The sequence below is a fragment of the Heterodontus francisci genome, chromosome 20 (assembly GCF_036365525.1).
Source record: "Heterodontus francisci isolate sHetFra1 chromosome 20, sHetFra1.hap1, whole genome shotgun sequence".
Lineage (NCBI taxonomy): Eukaryota > Metazoa > Chordata > Chondrichthyes > Heterodontiformes > Heterodontidae > Heterodontus > Heterodontus francisci.
The window spans coordinates 24,824,909-24,840,170 of NC_090390.1; the positions used below are offsets into that span (position 1 = coordinate 24,824,909).

The window sequence follows — 15,262 nt, forward strand, 5'->3', positions numbered from 1 at the left end:
ACACAGCTCTATTTCACCATATCTCTCTCGACTCCTCCGTTGTCTCCAATTTGCCTGACATCCAGTACTGGATGAACAGAAATTTCCTTCAACTAAATATTGGGACAAAAGAAGTCATAGCCTTCAGACTCTGTCACAAACCCAGCATTCCGAACCACTGTCTGTTCACTATGGAGAAGGACGATGTAGGTGCAGAGATCAGGGAGGGGGATTGTGATATACTTGAACATATTAGTAATGAAAGAGAGGAAGTATTAGCTGTTTCAGTGGGCTTAAAAGTGAATAAATCTCCAGGCCCAGATGAGCTATATCCCAGGCTGTTATGTGAGCCAAGGGAGGAGATAGCAGGGGCTGACACAGATTTTCAAATTCTCTATGGCCACAGGAGAGGTACCAGAGGACTGGAGGACATCAAATGTGGTACCATTATTCAAGAAAGATAGCAGGGATAAACCAGGTAATTACAGGCCAGGGAGACCAACATCAGTGGTTGGGAAACTATTGGAAAAAATTCTGAGGGACAGGATTAATCTCCACTTGGACAGGCAGGGATTAATCAAGGATAGTCAGCGTGGCTTTGTCGGGTGAGATCGTGTCTAACTAACTTGATTGAATTTTTTGAGGCAGTGACTAGATGTGTAGATGAGGGTAAAGCAGTTGATGCAGTCTACATGGACTTCAGTAAGGCTTTTGATAAAGTCCCGCATGGGAGATTAGTTAAGAAGGTAAGAGCCCATGGGATCCAGGGCAATATGGCAAATTGGATCCAAAATTGGCTTAGTAGCAAGAGGCAGAGTTAATGGTCGAGGGCTGTTTTTGCGATTGGAAGCCTGTGACCAGTGGTGTACCGCAGGGATCAGTGCTGGGACCCTTGCTGTTTGTAGTGTACATTAACGATTTAGACGTGAATATAGGAGGCACGTTCAGTAAGTTGGCAGATGACACGAAAATTGGTGGTGTCGTAAATAGTGAGGAGGAAAACCTTAGATTACAGGATGATATAGATGGGCTGGTAAGATGGGCGGAGCAGCAGCAAATGGAATTTATCCTGGGAAGTGAGGTGATGCATTTTGGGAGGACGAACAAGGCAAGGGAATATACAATGGATGGTAGGACCCTAGAAAGTACAGAAGGTCAGAGGGACTTTGGTGTACTTGTCCATAGATCACTGAAGGCAGCAGCACAGGTAGATAAGGTGGTTAGGAGGGCATATGGGATACTTGCCTTTATTATTTATTTATTTTTTATTTAGAGATACAGCACTGAAACAGGCCCTTCGGCCCACTGAGTCTGTGCCGAACAACCACCACCCATTTATACTAACCCTACAGTAATCCCATATTCCTTACCACCTACCTACACTAGGGGCAATTTACAATGGCCAATTTACCTATCACCTGCAAGTCTTTTGGCTGTGGGAGGAAACCGGAGCACCCGGCGAAAACCCACGCGGTCACAGGGAGAACTTGCAAACTCTGCACAGGCAGCACCCAGAATCGAACCCGGGTCCCTGGAGCTGTGAGGCTGCAGTGCTAACCACTGCGTCACCGAGGCGCAGAATATAAGAGCGGGGAGATTATGATGGAGCTGCATAAAAAACGCTAGTTAGGCCACAGTTGGAGTACTGTGTACAGTTCTGGGAACCACACTATAGTTTAGTTTAGAGATACAGCACTGAAACAGGCCCTTTGGCCCACTGAGTCTGTGCCGACCATCAACCACCCATTTATACTAATCCTACACTAATCCCATATTCTTTTTGCAGCGGCGACAGGGAGAGCGAGGTGGCAGCTGGGTAAGTAAGTCCTATATATTTGGGCAGCGGCTGAACCAGAGACACTACACTTGTAGTGTCTCCCACCCGCCCTCCTCCTCCTCTAACCAAAGAAAAAAGGACTCTGGTGTGCAGACAAGGCAAGGCTTTTTCTATTTATTTTTTTTTTCGTGCGATTGGTAAAAACTTTTCGTTCCTTTTTCATTTATCTAAGTTAAGACTAGGTTAAGCTTAAGATTAAAAATGGCAGGAGATCTCAGACCAGTGTTATGCTCCTCTTGCTCAATGTGGGAGCTCAGGGACACGGCTGAGGTCCCTAACTCCTTCACGTGCTGGAAGTCTGTCCAGCTGCAGCTCGTTAGACCGCATGACGGCTCTGGAGCTGCGGATGGACTCACTTTGGAGCATCCGCGATGCTGAGGAGGTCGTGAATAGCACGTTTAGCGAATTGGTCACACCGCAGATTAGGATTGCTGAGGGAGAAAGGGAATGGGTGACCAAAAGGCAGAGAAAGAGCAGGAAGGCAGTGCAGGTGTCCCCTGCGGTCATCTCCCTCCAAAACAGGTATACCGTTTTGGATACTGTTGAGGGAGATGGCTCACCAGGGGAAGGCAGCAGTAGCCAGGTTCATGGCACCGCGGCTGGCTCTGCTGTTCGGAAGGGCGGGAAAAAGAGTGGAAGGGCTATAGTCATAGGGGATTCGATTGTAAGGGGAATAGACAGGCGGTTCTGTGGTCGAAAACGAGACTCCCGAATGGTATGTTGCCTCCCAGGTGCACGGGTCAGGGATGTCTCAGATCGGCTGCAGAACATTCTGAAAGGGGAGAGTGAACAGCCAGTTGTCGTTGTGCACATAGGCACCAATGATATAGGTAAAAAGCGGGATGAGGTCCTACAAGCAGAATTTAGGGAGTTAGGAGCCAAATTAAAAAGTAGGACCTCAGAGGTAGTAATCTCAGGATTGCTACCAGTGCCATGTGATTGTCAGAGTAGAAATGAAAGAATAGTCAGGATGAATGCGTGGCTTGAGAGATGGTGCAGGAGGGAGGGGTTCAGATTTTTGGGACATTGGGACCAGTTCTGGGGGAGGCGGGACTATTACAAATTGGACGGTCTACACCTGGGCCGGACTGGAACCAATGTCCTTGGGGGTGCTTTTGCTAACGCTGTTGGGGAGGGTTTAAACTAATGTGGCAGGGGGATGGGAACCAAATGAGGTCGTCAGTGGACAGTAAGGAGGTAGTAACTAAAGCCTGTAAGGAACTAGATAATGAACTCAGCGTGACTAAGGGGAAGAGTAGACAGCGAGCAGATGATGAACGCAAACGGACTGGTGGTCTGAGGTGCATTTGTTTTAATGCAAGAAATGTAGTAGGTAAGGCAGATAAACTTAGGGCTTGGATTAGTACCTGGGAGTATGATGTTATTGCTATTACTGAGACTTGGTTGAGGGAAGGGCATGATTGGCAACTAAATATCCCAGGATATCGATGCTTCAGGCGGGATAGAGAGGGAGGTAAAAGGGGTGGAGGAGTTGCATTACTTGTCAAAGAGGATATCACAGCTGTGCTGAAGGAGGGCACTATGGAGGACTCGAGCAGTGAGGCAATATGGGCAGAACTCAGAAATAGGAAGGGTGCAGTAACAATGTTGGGGCTGTACTACAGGCCTCCCAACAGCGAGCGTGAGATAGAGGTACAAATATGTAAACAGATTATGGAAAGATGTAGGAGCAACAGGGTGGTGGTGATAGGAGATTTTAATTTTCCCAACATTGACTGGGATTCACTTAGTGATAGAGGTCTAGATGGAGCAGAATTTGTAAGGAGCATCCAAGAGGGTTTTCTAGAGCAGTATGTAAATAGTCCAACTCGGGAAGGGGCCATACTGGACCTGGTGTTGGGGAATGAGCCCGGCCAGGTGGTTGAAGTTTCAGTAGAGGCCTACTTTGGGAATAGTGATCACAATTCCGTAAGTTTTAGAATACTCATGGACAAAGACAAGAGTGGTCCTAAAGGAAGAGTGCTAAATTGGGGGAAGGCCAACTATACCAAAATTTGGCAGGAGCTGGGGAATGTAGATTGGGAGCAGCTGTTTGAAGGTAAATCCACATTTGATATGTGCGAGTCTTTTAAAGAGAGGTTTATTAGCATGCAAGAGAGACATGTTCCTGTGAAAATGAGGGATAGAAATGGCAAGATTAGGGAACCATGGATGACAGGTGAAATTGTGAGACTAGCTAAGAGACAAAAGGAAGCATACATAAGGTCTAGGAGGCTGAAGAAAGACGAAGCTTTGAAAGAATATCGGGAATGTAGGACCAATCTGAAACGAGGAATTAAGAGGGCTAAAAGGGGTCATGAAATATCTTTAGCAAACAGGGTTACGGAAAATCCCAAAGCCTTTTACTCATATATAAGGAGCAAGAGGGTAACTAGAGAAAGGATTGGCCCACTCAAGGACAAAGGAGGAAAGTTATGCGTGGAGTCAGAGAAAATGGGTGAGATTCTAAACGAGTACTTTGCATCGGTATTCACCGAGGAGAGGGACATGACGGATGTTGAGGTTAGGGACAGATGTTTGATTACTCTAGGTCAAGTCGGCATAAGGAGGGAGGAAGTGTTGGGTATTCTAAAAGGCATTAAGGTGGACAAGTCCCCAGGTCCGGATGGGATCTATCCCAGGTTCTGAGGGAGGCGAGAGGGGAAATAGCTGGGGCCTTAACAGATATCTTTGCAGCATCCTTCAACACGGGTGAGGTCCCGGAGGACCGGAGAATTGCTAATGTTGTCCCCTTGTTTAAGAAGGGTAGCAGGGATAATCCAGGTAATTATAGACCGGTGAGCCGGACGTCAGTGGTCGGAAAGCTGCTGGAGAAGATACTGAGGGATAGGATCTATTCCCATTTGGAAGAAAATGGGCTTATCAGTGACAGGCAACATGGTTTTGTGCAGGGAAGGTCATGTCTTACCAACTTAATAGAATTCTTTGAGGAAGTGACAAAGTTGATTGATGACGGAAGGGCTGTAGATGTCATATACATGGACTTCAGTAAGGCGTTTGATAAGGTTCCCCATGGTAGGCTGATGGAGAAAGTGAAGTCGCATGGGGTCCCGGGTGTACTAGCTAGATGGATAAAGAACTGGCTGGGCAACAGGAGACAGAGTAGCAGTGGAAGGGAGTTTCTCAAAATGGAGACGTGTGACCAGTGGTGTTCCACAGGGATCCGTGCTGGGACCACTGTTGTTTGTGATATACATAAATGATTTGGAGGAAAGTATAAGTGGTCTGATTAGCAAGTTTGCAGACGACACGAAGATTGGTGGAGTAGCAGATAGTGAAGGGGACTGTCAGAGAATACAGCAGAATATAGATAGACTGGAGAGTTGGGCAGAGAAATGGCAGATGGAGTTCAATCAGGGCAAATGCGAGGTGATGCATTTTGGAAGATCCAATTCAAGAGTGAACTGTACAGTAAATGGTAAAGTCCTGGGGAAAATTCATGTCGAGAGATTTGGGTGTTCAGGTCCATTGTTCCCTGAAGGTGGCAACGCAGGTCAATAAAGTGGTCAAGAAGGCATAGGGCATGCTTTCCTTCATCGGACGGGGTATTGAGTACAAGGGTTGGCAGGTCAAGTTACAGTTGTCTAAGACTGTGGTTCGACCACATTTGGAATACTGCGTGCAGTTCTGGTCGCCACATTACCAAAAGGATGTAGATGCTTTGGAGAGGGTGCAGAGGAGGTTCACCAGGATGTTGCCTGGTATGGAGGGTGCTAGCTATGAAGAGAGGTTGAGTAGATTAGGATTATTTTCATTAGAAAGACGGAGGTTGAGGGGGGACCTGATTGAGGTGTACAAAATCATGAGGGGTATAGACAGGGTGGATAGCAAGAAGCTTTTTCCCCCCCAGAGTGGGGGATTCAATTACTAGGGGTCACGAGTTCAAAGTGAGAGGGGAAACGTTTAGGGGGGATATGCATGGAAAGTTCTTTACGCAGAGGGTGGTGGGTGCCTGGAACGCGTTGCCAGCGGAGGTGGTAGACGCGGGCATGATAGCGTCTTTTAAGATGTATCTGGACAGATACATGAATGGGCAAGAAGCAAAGAGATACAGACCCTTAGAAAATAGGCGACATGTTTAGATAGAGACTCTGGATCGGCGCAGACTTGGAGGGCCGAAGGGCCTGTTCCTGTGCTGTAATTTTCTTTGTTCTTTGTTCCTACCACATCCTCACCTGTCCCTATATTTCCCCACCACCTACCTATACTAGGGGCAATTTATAATGGCCAATTTACCTACCAGCCTGCAAGTCTTTTGGCTTGTGGGAGGAAACCGGAGCACCCGGAGAAAACCCACGCTGACACAGGGAGAACTTGCAAACTCCACACAGGCAGTACCCAGGAAGGATGTGATTGCACTGGAAAGGGTGCAGAGGAGATTCACCAGGATGTTGCCTGGACTGGAGCATTTCAGCTATGAAAAGAGACTGAAAAGGCTAGGGTTGTTTTTCTTAGAGCAGAGAAGACCGAGGGGGACCTGATTGAGGTATACAATATTATGAGGGGCATTGATAGGTTAGATAGGAAGAAACTTTCCCTTAGCAGAGGGGTCAATAACCAGGGGGCATAGATTTAAGGTAAGGGGCAGGAGGTTTAGAGGGGATTTGAGGAAAAAGGATTTCACCCAGAGGGTGGTTAGAATCTGGAATGCACTGCTTGAAGAGGTGGTAGAGGCAGGAACCCTCAACATTTAGGAAGCATTTAGATGAGCACTTGAAACGACATAGCATACAAGGCTACAAGCAAAGTGCTGGAAAATGGGGTTAGAATAGTTAGGTGCTTGATGGCCAGCACAGACACGATGGACCGAAGGGCCTGTTTCTGTGCTGTATAACTCTATGACTCCATCCCTTTCCCTGAACATTGAGGCTCAACTATACTGTTTGTAATCTTGGTGTCATATTTGACCCAGAGAGGAGCTTCCGACCACCATCACTAAGATCACCCACCTCCACCAATCGCCCAACTCAGCCTCGCCTCATCCCAGGCATTTTTACATCTGGACTGAACTATTCCAACACAATCCTAACTGACGTTCCAATTCCACCCTTCATAAACTTGAGCTCACCCAAAACTCTGCTGCCTGTATCAAATGCCTATCAACCCATTCACCCATGTTTGCTGATCTACATTGGCTCCTGGTCCAGGAACATGTCAAATTTTAAAATTTTCATGCTCGTTTTGAAATTCTTCTATGCTCTCACTCCTCCCCATCTCTAACCTCCAGGCTGACAACCACCAACACCCCCAGCCCCCAATGAGATCTGAGGTCCTCAAATTCTCTCATCTTGCACTTCCCTGATTTTAAAAACTGCCCCACCATTGGCAGCCATACCTTCAGCTGCCTAGACCCCAAGCTCTGGAATTCCCACCCTAAACATCTCTCAAGATGCTCTTTAAAACCTATCCGAGTTTTTTGGTTGCTTGTCCCAAAATCTCTCTGTAACTCAGTGCTAAATTGAGATTCTCCTGGGAAATGCTTTGGGACATTTTACCAAGTTAAAGTAGCTATATAAATGCAAGTTGTTGTTTACTTTTACAATTGCTTGAGAGCCAACAACTTTCACTATATATAGCGCTATTAAGATAATAAATAAAACATTCCAAAGGTGCTTCGTAGGAGCGTTATCAAACAAAAATTCGATTCCGATATTAGGACTGGTGACCAAAAGCATGATCAAAGAAGTAGGTTTTAACTAGTGTCTTGAAAGGAAGTGAGGTCAAGGGGTTTAGGCAGCTGAAGGTATTGCTACCAACAATGGGGCATTGAAAATTAGGAATGTGCAGGAGGCCAGAACTGGTGCAGCGCAGAGCTCGGAGGGTTGTAGGGCTGGAAGAGGTTAGAGAAACTGGAGCAAGAGCATGAAAACAGGAATGTGGGAAACAGACCAGAAAAGTAAAGCAATAAGTGGCCTCAAGGTTCTCATTAAAATATGGTTCTCTTGTATGCAAATGAAATGGCTCATTTTCTTAGTTGTGTGATGTGCAAAATATTGTGTTTAAAATCTCAACTGAATTGAATGTTTTACAACTGATGGGGCAACTGTGATTGGAATTTTTTTTCTGGAGTTGGAGTGGGAGAAAGAGAAAAGTGGATGTAAGATACTAATGCATTTTATATCCAAGAGGGAAAGCTAACACTGCAACTGGTCTAAAATCTCAATTTTAGTCAAAGCAAGCAACACTTTGTTGCAGATCCTGCGAGCCAGCCTGAAGATCCAACTTTGAAAAAAATTTGCTCACCTTCACCAATTTTCTCAATCTTCACATATTCATCCATGCTAGCAATCACAATTCAGCCTGCAAATTGGACAGTTAGAGGATCTGATTTCTGTAATACACAAAACAAAAACAGAGGCTTCAAATATTGTGTGAATTAAGAACATGGATGATGTTCAGAACCTCCTTTATATCGTACTCCTCAGTTTCAAACGAAATCTTTCAGCAAAATAATTTATTTTAGAAAACATTTTGCATTACAGTTCGAGTGCAATTTGGGACCTATGATAGAAGTGTAGCATGCTTGGGAGGAACAGGTGACTTGACCAATAGTCAAAGTTCTCCACCACTGGGGCTTATCTTGGGTCACGTTTGGGTCTGTCGCAGACCAGCGATCGATTGGCATGATTAGCCAACAACTCAATCTAGCAATTCCCATGTTCTAAATTGTCTATTTAATGAAGCACTCCGCTCTGATTCTCCAGCTCCCCCACCCCACCCGGGCACTGAACCGGACGTCAGGCTGGGAACAAAACCCAGCCCAGTGAGTCAGAGCATTCATTACTCGATAATAATGAAGGCGTATCTGCCAGGGACAACACCTGGGCCATTGATTCAGTGAAATTCGACAAGACCTCCCAAACTTGCAATCCCTACTACCTAGAAGAACAAGAGCAGCAGGTGCATGCGAACACCATCACCTGCAAGTTACACACCATCCTGACTTGGAAACATATCACCATTCCTTCACCATCACTAGGTCAAAATCCTCAAACTCCCTGCCTAACAGCACTATTGGTGCACTTGCACCAGTCAGACTGCAGCAGTTCAAGGCAGCAGCTCTCCATCAGGATAATTAGGGATGGGCAATAAATTCAGGCCTTACCAGCAGCACGCATGAGTGAAAAAAATGGACTCAATTTTAATCAACTGCTCTTCGAGGATGTTTACAGGTGGTTTGGGCATTACTTTACAGCATTGTCCATTATATCCATCATTCTGTGAAAACCGTAGATGATTGGTGTTTATTTTGCATATATTCTTCATCCAGATCATAGTACACAGTGCACAAACTTTTATCATATTTAAAGCTGAAAATTCATCGCAAGGTATCGGGGTGAGAGTGGCCAAAGACCAAAAGGTCTGAAAATTAGTGACAAAAAAAAAAAGGAATTCCTTTTCATGGAATTACGTAATTTTATATAGCACTGTTAATGATCTGCAATGAACGCAAGTGCTTCCAGGACACTTCAAATGTGTAGACACATTAATTTTCCCTTTGGTTACCTTCGATCAGTCAACATGGTAGACCAATGCATTTGTATAAAAATCAAAGTGACCTCAGCATTCCAACAATTCAGCATTTAATAGTTAGTACATCATAATTATGAAGGATGAAGTAAATTTTAACACCAGAACTGTCAGATCCCATTTTCTTTTTTTAAGAAGCCCGTAGAAAATCCACAAAGCTGCCCCGAATGTCGGAAGCAGCAATTCTTACACGCAGCAACTGTCAAAGAAATGTCAGTGACATTCTTTACAGATCACTAACAGTGCTACAATTACATGATTCCATGAAGAAAAAATCACACTTCGTCATCTTCGAGAAATGGGAAACCAAATTGACCCAGAGCAAAAATTTAGAAATTTAATACAGGTTTTCAGTGCTAGAGTACTACAATGTCCACATTCGAGGCCAGTACCATCCTAGACCAGAATGAATTAACTTGGGACAGGCTAAAAGCTCTATCTATTGAAGAATTGAGGAACGTAGCTGGGCAGTTAGGGATTACGATCCATCCAAAAGCTCGGAAACCCGAAATCCTAAAAACACGTGGCCAATCATTTTGCACTTAAAACGGAAGAATTTGAGACAGGTTTAAGAGTTGGAAACAGACACAGTAACATTAGCTAAGGTACAGCAAGAACAGAAGAGACTAGAATTAGAATTCCAGAAGGAGAAAGAGCAGAGTGTCTCGGGAAAGGGAAAAGAGCTTTCTAAAGGAAGTTAAGGCAGCTCTAGCTAACTAACTAACTCAATGCACCCAGTGAAGGCACTGCTAGTGAGGGAACTAACCCTAGCTCAGGACTGAATGCTCAGCTCAAAGTTCTTCCTTTTGATTCCAAAGTTCAAATGAGGGGGATGTAGAAGTATTTTTTATATCTTCAGAAAAGCTTGCCAAACAGCTGAAGTGGCCAGCAGAGAGCTGGATCCTGCTATTACCAAGCAAACTATGAGATGACCAAAAACGCTATCCTAAGGGCTTGCGAGCTAGTACCGGAGGTGTAATGCCAAAAATTCCAAACCCTCCAAAAGCAGCCTGAACAAACTTACATTGAGTTTGAAAGATATAGCAACTCGCCTTTGACCAGTGAATATGGGGACTCAAGCTACAGCGAAAACCTGAGAGGTGATCATTTGAGTTCAAAACCTCACTCCAGCTTTCCATCAAAACCCAAATGGAGGAACAAAAGGTTCCGAGAGCCAGGCAGGCAGGAACCCTGAATGATGAACTTGCGCTTGTCCACAAGCCCTTACCCCAAGGAAAACCCTTCCCAAGTCACCTCCAAAAACCCTAAAAGGATAAAAAAGGTGGGACGGCGATAGGAGTCTGAACAGCCATGGCGAGAAGGGAAAGCTAGTCACACAGGGGGCCCTCCTCAGGCCAAAAAGGATGGTGCAGAGAGCGGGAGTGACACCCAAAAGCTTGTGTGTTTCCATTGTAACAAAGCAAGTCATCTTTGAGTCGGACTAATCAGGGCACACCAGACCAATGCAGGAAGAGAGGTCCTGATGGAAAGCACATCAGACCAGGCAGTGTCTTTAACTGCGGCAGCAAGACCCAGTAAACCTACCGCTAAGAGTACGGGAAAACAAAATCCCTGAGAGTTACCAGGATGTAACATTTTCTACATACAATCACAACACTAACCCTCACTGGAATCTACTTGCAGTATTATGAAGCTGTTTGTTTGTGGACTGCAAGTGAATACATTGCCTTGTAACTTTCATAAAAGCAGCATGACCATAATCAAAAAGGGGAATGGTAGCACAGAGGTCAGGACATAAACTGGAGTTCAAATCTCCACCAGAGCAACTGGTGGAGCAACAAGGGCAGCACAGTGGCGCAGTTGTTAGCACCGCAGCCTCACAGCTCCAGCGACCCGGGTTCAAGCCTGGGTACTGCCTGTGCGGAGTTTGCAAGTTCTCCCTGTGACCACGTGGGCATCCGCCGGGTGCTCCAGTTTCCTCCCACAGCCAAAGACTTGCAGGTTGATAGGTAAATTGGCCATTGTAAATTGCCCCTAGTGTAGGCAGGTGGTAGGGGAATTGAGGGGATGTGGTAGGGAATATGGGATTAATGTAGGATTAGTATAAATGGATGATGGTCAGCACAGACTCGGTGGGCCGAAGGGCCCGTTTCAGTGCTGTATCTCTAAATATAAAAAAAACTGGGGAACTTATAAATTTAATTTCAGAAAACATGAAATAAAATCCTGGTATCAGTAATGGTGACCATGAAACTACCAGATTGTCAAAAAAAATCCATCTGTTTCACGAATGCCCTTGAGGGAAGGAAATCTGCCATCCTTAGAGTCTGGCCTAGATGGGAGTCCAGACCCACAGCAATGCGGTTGACTCTTAACCAACCTCTGAAATGCCTAGCAGGTCACTCAGTTGTATTGAACCACTGTCCTTAAATTGCCAGACTGCTTGTCAGATACCCCAATACTGGACGAACAGAAATTTCCTTCAATTAAATATTGGGAAGCCCAAAGTCACTGTCTTTGATCCCCACCACAAACCCCACCCCTCTCCCTGGCAACTGAGGCTGAACCAAACTGTTGGCAACCTTGGCGTCATTTGAGCCCGCGATGAGCTTTTAACCACATATCCAAGCCATTACTAAGACTCCCTTTTTCCACCTCGAATATTTCCTACTGAAACCCTCATCCATGCCTTTGTTAAACTGTAGGTTATCCAAAACTCTGCTGTCCGTGCCCCAACACTCACCAAGTCCTACAAACCCATCTCCCATGTGCGTTGACCTCAAATGGAGAACCCCAAGATAGGAAGTGCAGATCTGAAGGAGTTCAGCGGCAGCATAGCAGAGCGGCCAGAGAATAAAGAGGAAGGCTCTAGGAGACAGCCTCAATTGGATAGCCTACAGGTAAGGAGCACTGACCTGAAGTAGTTCAGGGCTAGAGCAGCAGAAAACCAGAGTGAGTGAAATTTAAAAAGAAACTAAAAACGTTATGTCCGTAGAAGGAAAAGTGCTGATTGGTCAGGAGCTGGTGAGGTTTTTTTAAAAAAATATGTCTTTTAAGTTAGTTTAATATTAATAAATCGAGGCACAGTAGAGCACCTCAATCCCAAGGAATGCACAACCTGTGCAGAAGTGTCCTGAGTTGGAGCATCTTGACCTCTGGATTTTGGAGCTTGAACAGTAGCTGGCATAAATGCGGTGAATCAGCGAGGTGGAGATACATGGATAGCACATTGAGGGGTGGTCATGCCACAGCTTAAGGGTGTGCAAGCAGTGAGGGAATGATGACCAAAGAGGATCAGCAAGGGTCCTTGCCTCTTGCTCTCTACCTGATATTCAGATCTGAATACTGGTGAGGGTGATGGTCCTTCTAGGGCATACAGCCAGAGCCAAGTCCACAATACCATGGATGGATCAGCTGTACGATGCTGTGGTATGGAGTAGAGGAGGATGGTCAAGAAAGCAATATCGATAGGGAAACAGACAGGTTTTTCTGCGATTCCAGGATGGTATGTTGTCTCCCTAGCGCCAAGGTCAAGGATGTCATTAGCAGGTGTAGAATATTGAGGGAGAAGGGTGAACAGCCAGAAGTCTTGGTCCATATAGGTACCAATGACATAAGAAAAAGGGATGAGGCCCTGCCGGCATATTTCAGTGAGTTAGGAAAGAAATTAAAAAGTAGAACCTCAAAAAGGTAGTAGTCTCCAGACTACTCCCAGTGCCACAAGCTAATGAGTACAGAAATTAGATAGTGCAGCTGAATGGGTCACTGAAGGGTTGGTACAGGAGGGATGAGGGCTTTAGAGTTCTGTGGCATTGTGACCTGTTTGGGGAAAGGTGGGACCTGTACAAGCTGAACAGGTTGCAACTCTACAGGACCAGGACCAATATCTTGGCAGGGAAGTTTGTTAGTGCTGTTGGAGAGAGTTTACACTACCTTGGCATGGGGATGGGATCCTGAGCGTAACATGTATTCACAAAGAAAAAAAGGTGGGATCCCAAATCTAGACACCACAGATGATCAAATAGCATACAGAGTAGAATGAGTCAAAAAGAAATCTTATGTCAGGCACCAAGAGCACAGTATTGCAGAAATCTGAGTGGAGAAAGTGCAGGGATGAAATTAAAAACAGCAAGGCCAGTGAGACACCAACAAGGTAACTTGTGTGAGGAGGCAGAGGACGTGGGCATGGTCCTTCATATTCCCAGCACCCACAGTATTAGAGGAAATAATAAAGGGATTTAGCATCTTTGAAAGTACATAAGTCACCAGGCCCAAATAAAATGTCATCTCAGGCTGCTAAGGAAAACAAGGAAGAAACAGCAGAAGCTCTGACTATCATTTTGCAACCCTCCCTGGTTTATAGTTGTGGTGCCAGAAGACTGCTAACACTGTACCATTGTTCAAAAAGGAAGGTAGGATAGCCTAAGTAATTACAGACTGGTCAGCCTAACCTCAGTGGGCAAATTAGAAAAAATTGAGACAGTTTAAATCATTTAGGCAGGTGCAGATTAATCAAGGACAGCATGGATGTGTTACAGGAAGATAGTGTCTGACAAATTGATTGCATTTTTTGAGGAAGCAACAAGGAGGGTCAACAAGGGTAGCACATTTGATGTAATCGGCATGGAATTAAGCTATGCCTATGGCAAGATCCCACCAGGCAGACTGATGCAAGAAAAAGTGGCAAGTTGGATCCAAAATTGGCCCAGTGGCAAGAATCAAAGAGTAATGGTCGCTGGGCATGTGTGTGACTGGAAAGAATGTCAGACTGCAAGAAAAAAGAAAATCAATGGATTGGTCAGGTGGACAGAAATGTAGCAAATGGAATTCAATCTAGAGATGTGAGAGATAATGCATTTCGGGAGGGAAAATATGGCAAGGGAACACACAATAAATGGTAGGATTCTAAGTATAGAGGAACAGAGGGATTCAGTGTACGTTCACAGATCCATGAAGGTAACAATGTAGGTAAATAAAGGTGGTTGTTCACCACAAGGGATGGCTTGCAAGCAGCTTTTTGATTGTCACCACAAAAAACGCTCAATTCTTCCACAGGCATACTATAGATAGGTATAGTTATAATTAAGCAGTCCAAGGTCTCACTGTATTTTTGCCAATCTGTTTTATTTATTTATTTAGAAATACAGCACTGAAACAGGCCCTTCGGCCCACCGAGTCTGTGCCGACCAACAACCACCCATTTATACTAACCCTACAGTAATCCCATATTCCCCATCACCTCCCTACACTAGGGGCAATTTACAACGGCCAATTTACCTATCACCTGCAAGTCTTTGGATGTGGGAGGAAACGGAGCACCCGGTGAAAACCCACGCAGACACAGGGAGAACTTGCAAATTCCGCACAGGCAGTACCCAGAATCGAACCCGGGTCCCTGGAGCTGTGAGGCTGCGGTTCACTTTACTGAAGTCCCATTGCAGCTTCCTTGCACTATTGATGAATGGAAGGCAAAGGCCAATGTACTGTGTTCACTATGTGGTAAGTCACCCAGGACCAGGCACTGTGCTGGTTGAGGATGACCCAGCACAGATAATGAGAGTATTTCTGACCCCATCTGGCTGAATGGAACATTCCAGTTGCTTGAAGTCATGTATCAGGGTGAGGTCTTTTCTGGAGGTCTACTCTAGGAGCTATTCACCATCTCAGTCTGGCACTGAGTACCCCCAGTCAGTGTGGTGGCTGTTGAAGTCTCCCACATAGGTGGCTGGGTGAGGCAGTATTGTCAGAACCGGTTGTTCACAGCTGGCACTTGGGAGGTTTGTGCAAGGTTGCAATATGGAAACTGCCGACCCAAATTGTGTCACAGAACGTGGTTGATGACAGGGCGGCTGCATTGGCTATGTCGGGTTGGACATAGGTGGCACGGCCATGTTTAGAATGAGGGAAGTAGCACAGTAGGTCAAAGCCTTTGAT

General features: G+C 45.4%; 1 protein-coding gene across 6 annotated transcripts in view; it reads right to left on the reverse strand.

The window, feature by feature from the left end:
- cdk1 (cyclin dependent kinase 1) overlaps positions 1 to 15,262 on the reverse strand; it is a 54,748-nt gene that overhangs the window by 15,488 nt on the left and 23,998 nt on the right. For all 6 annotated transcript variants that reach the window (XM_068052455.1, XM_068052453.1, XM_068052454.1 and 3 more), the window contains one exon: positions 8,081 to 8,168. In XM_068052455.1, coding sequence (XP_067908556.1) covers positions 8,081 to 8,117 — 37 coding nt within the window. In that variant the 5' untranslated portion in view covers positions 8,118 to 8,168. The remainder of the gene's footprint in view (positions 1 to 8,080; positions 8,169 to 15,262) is intronic.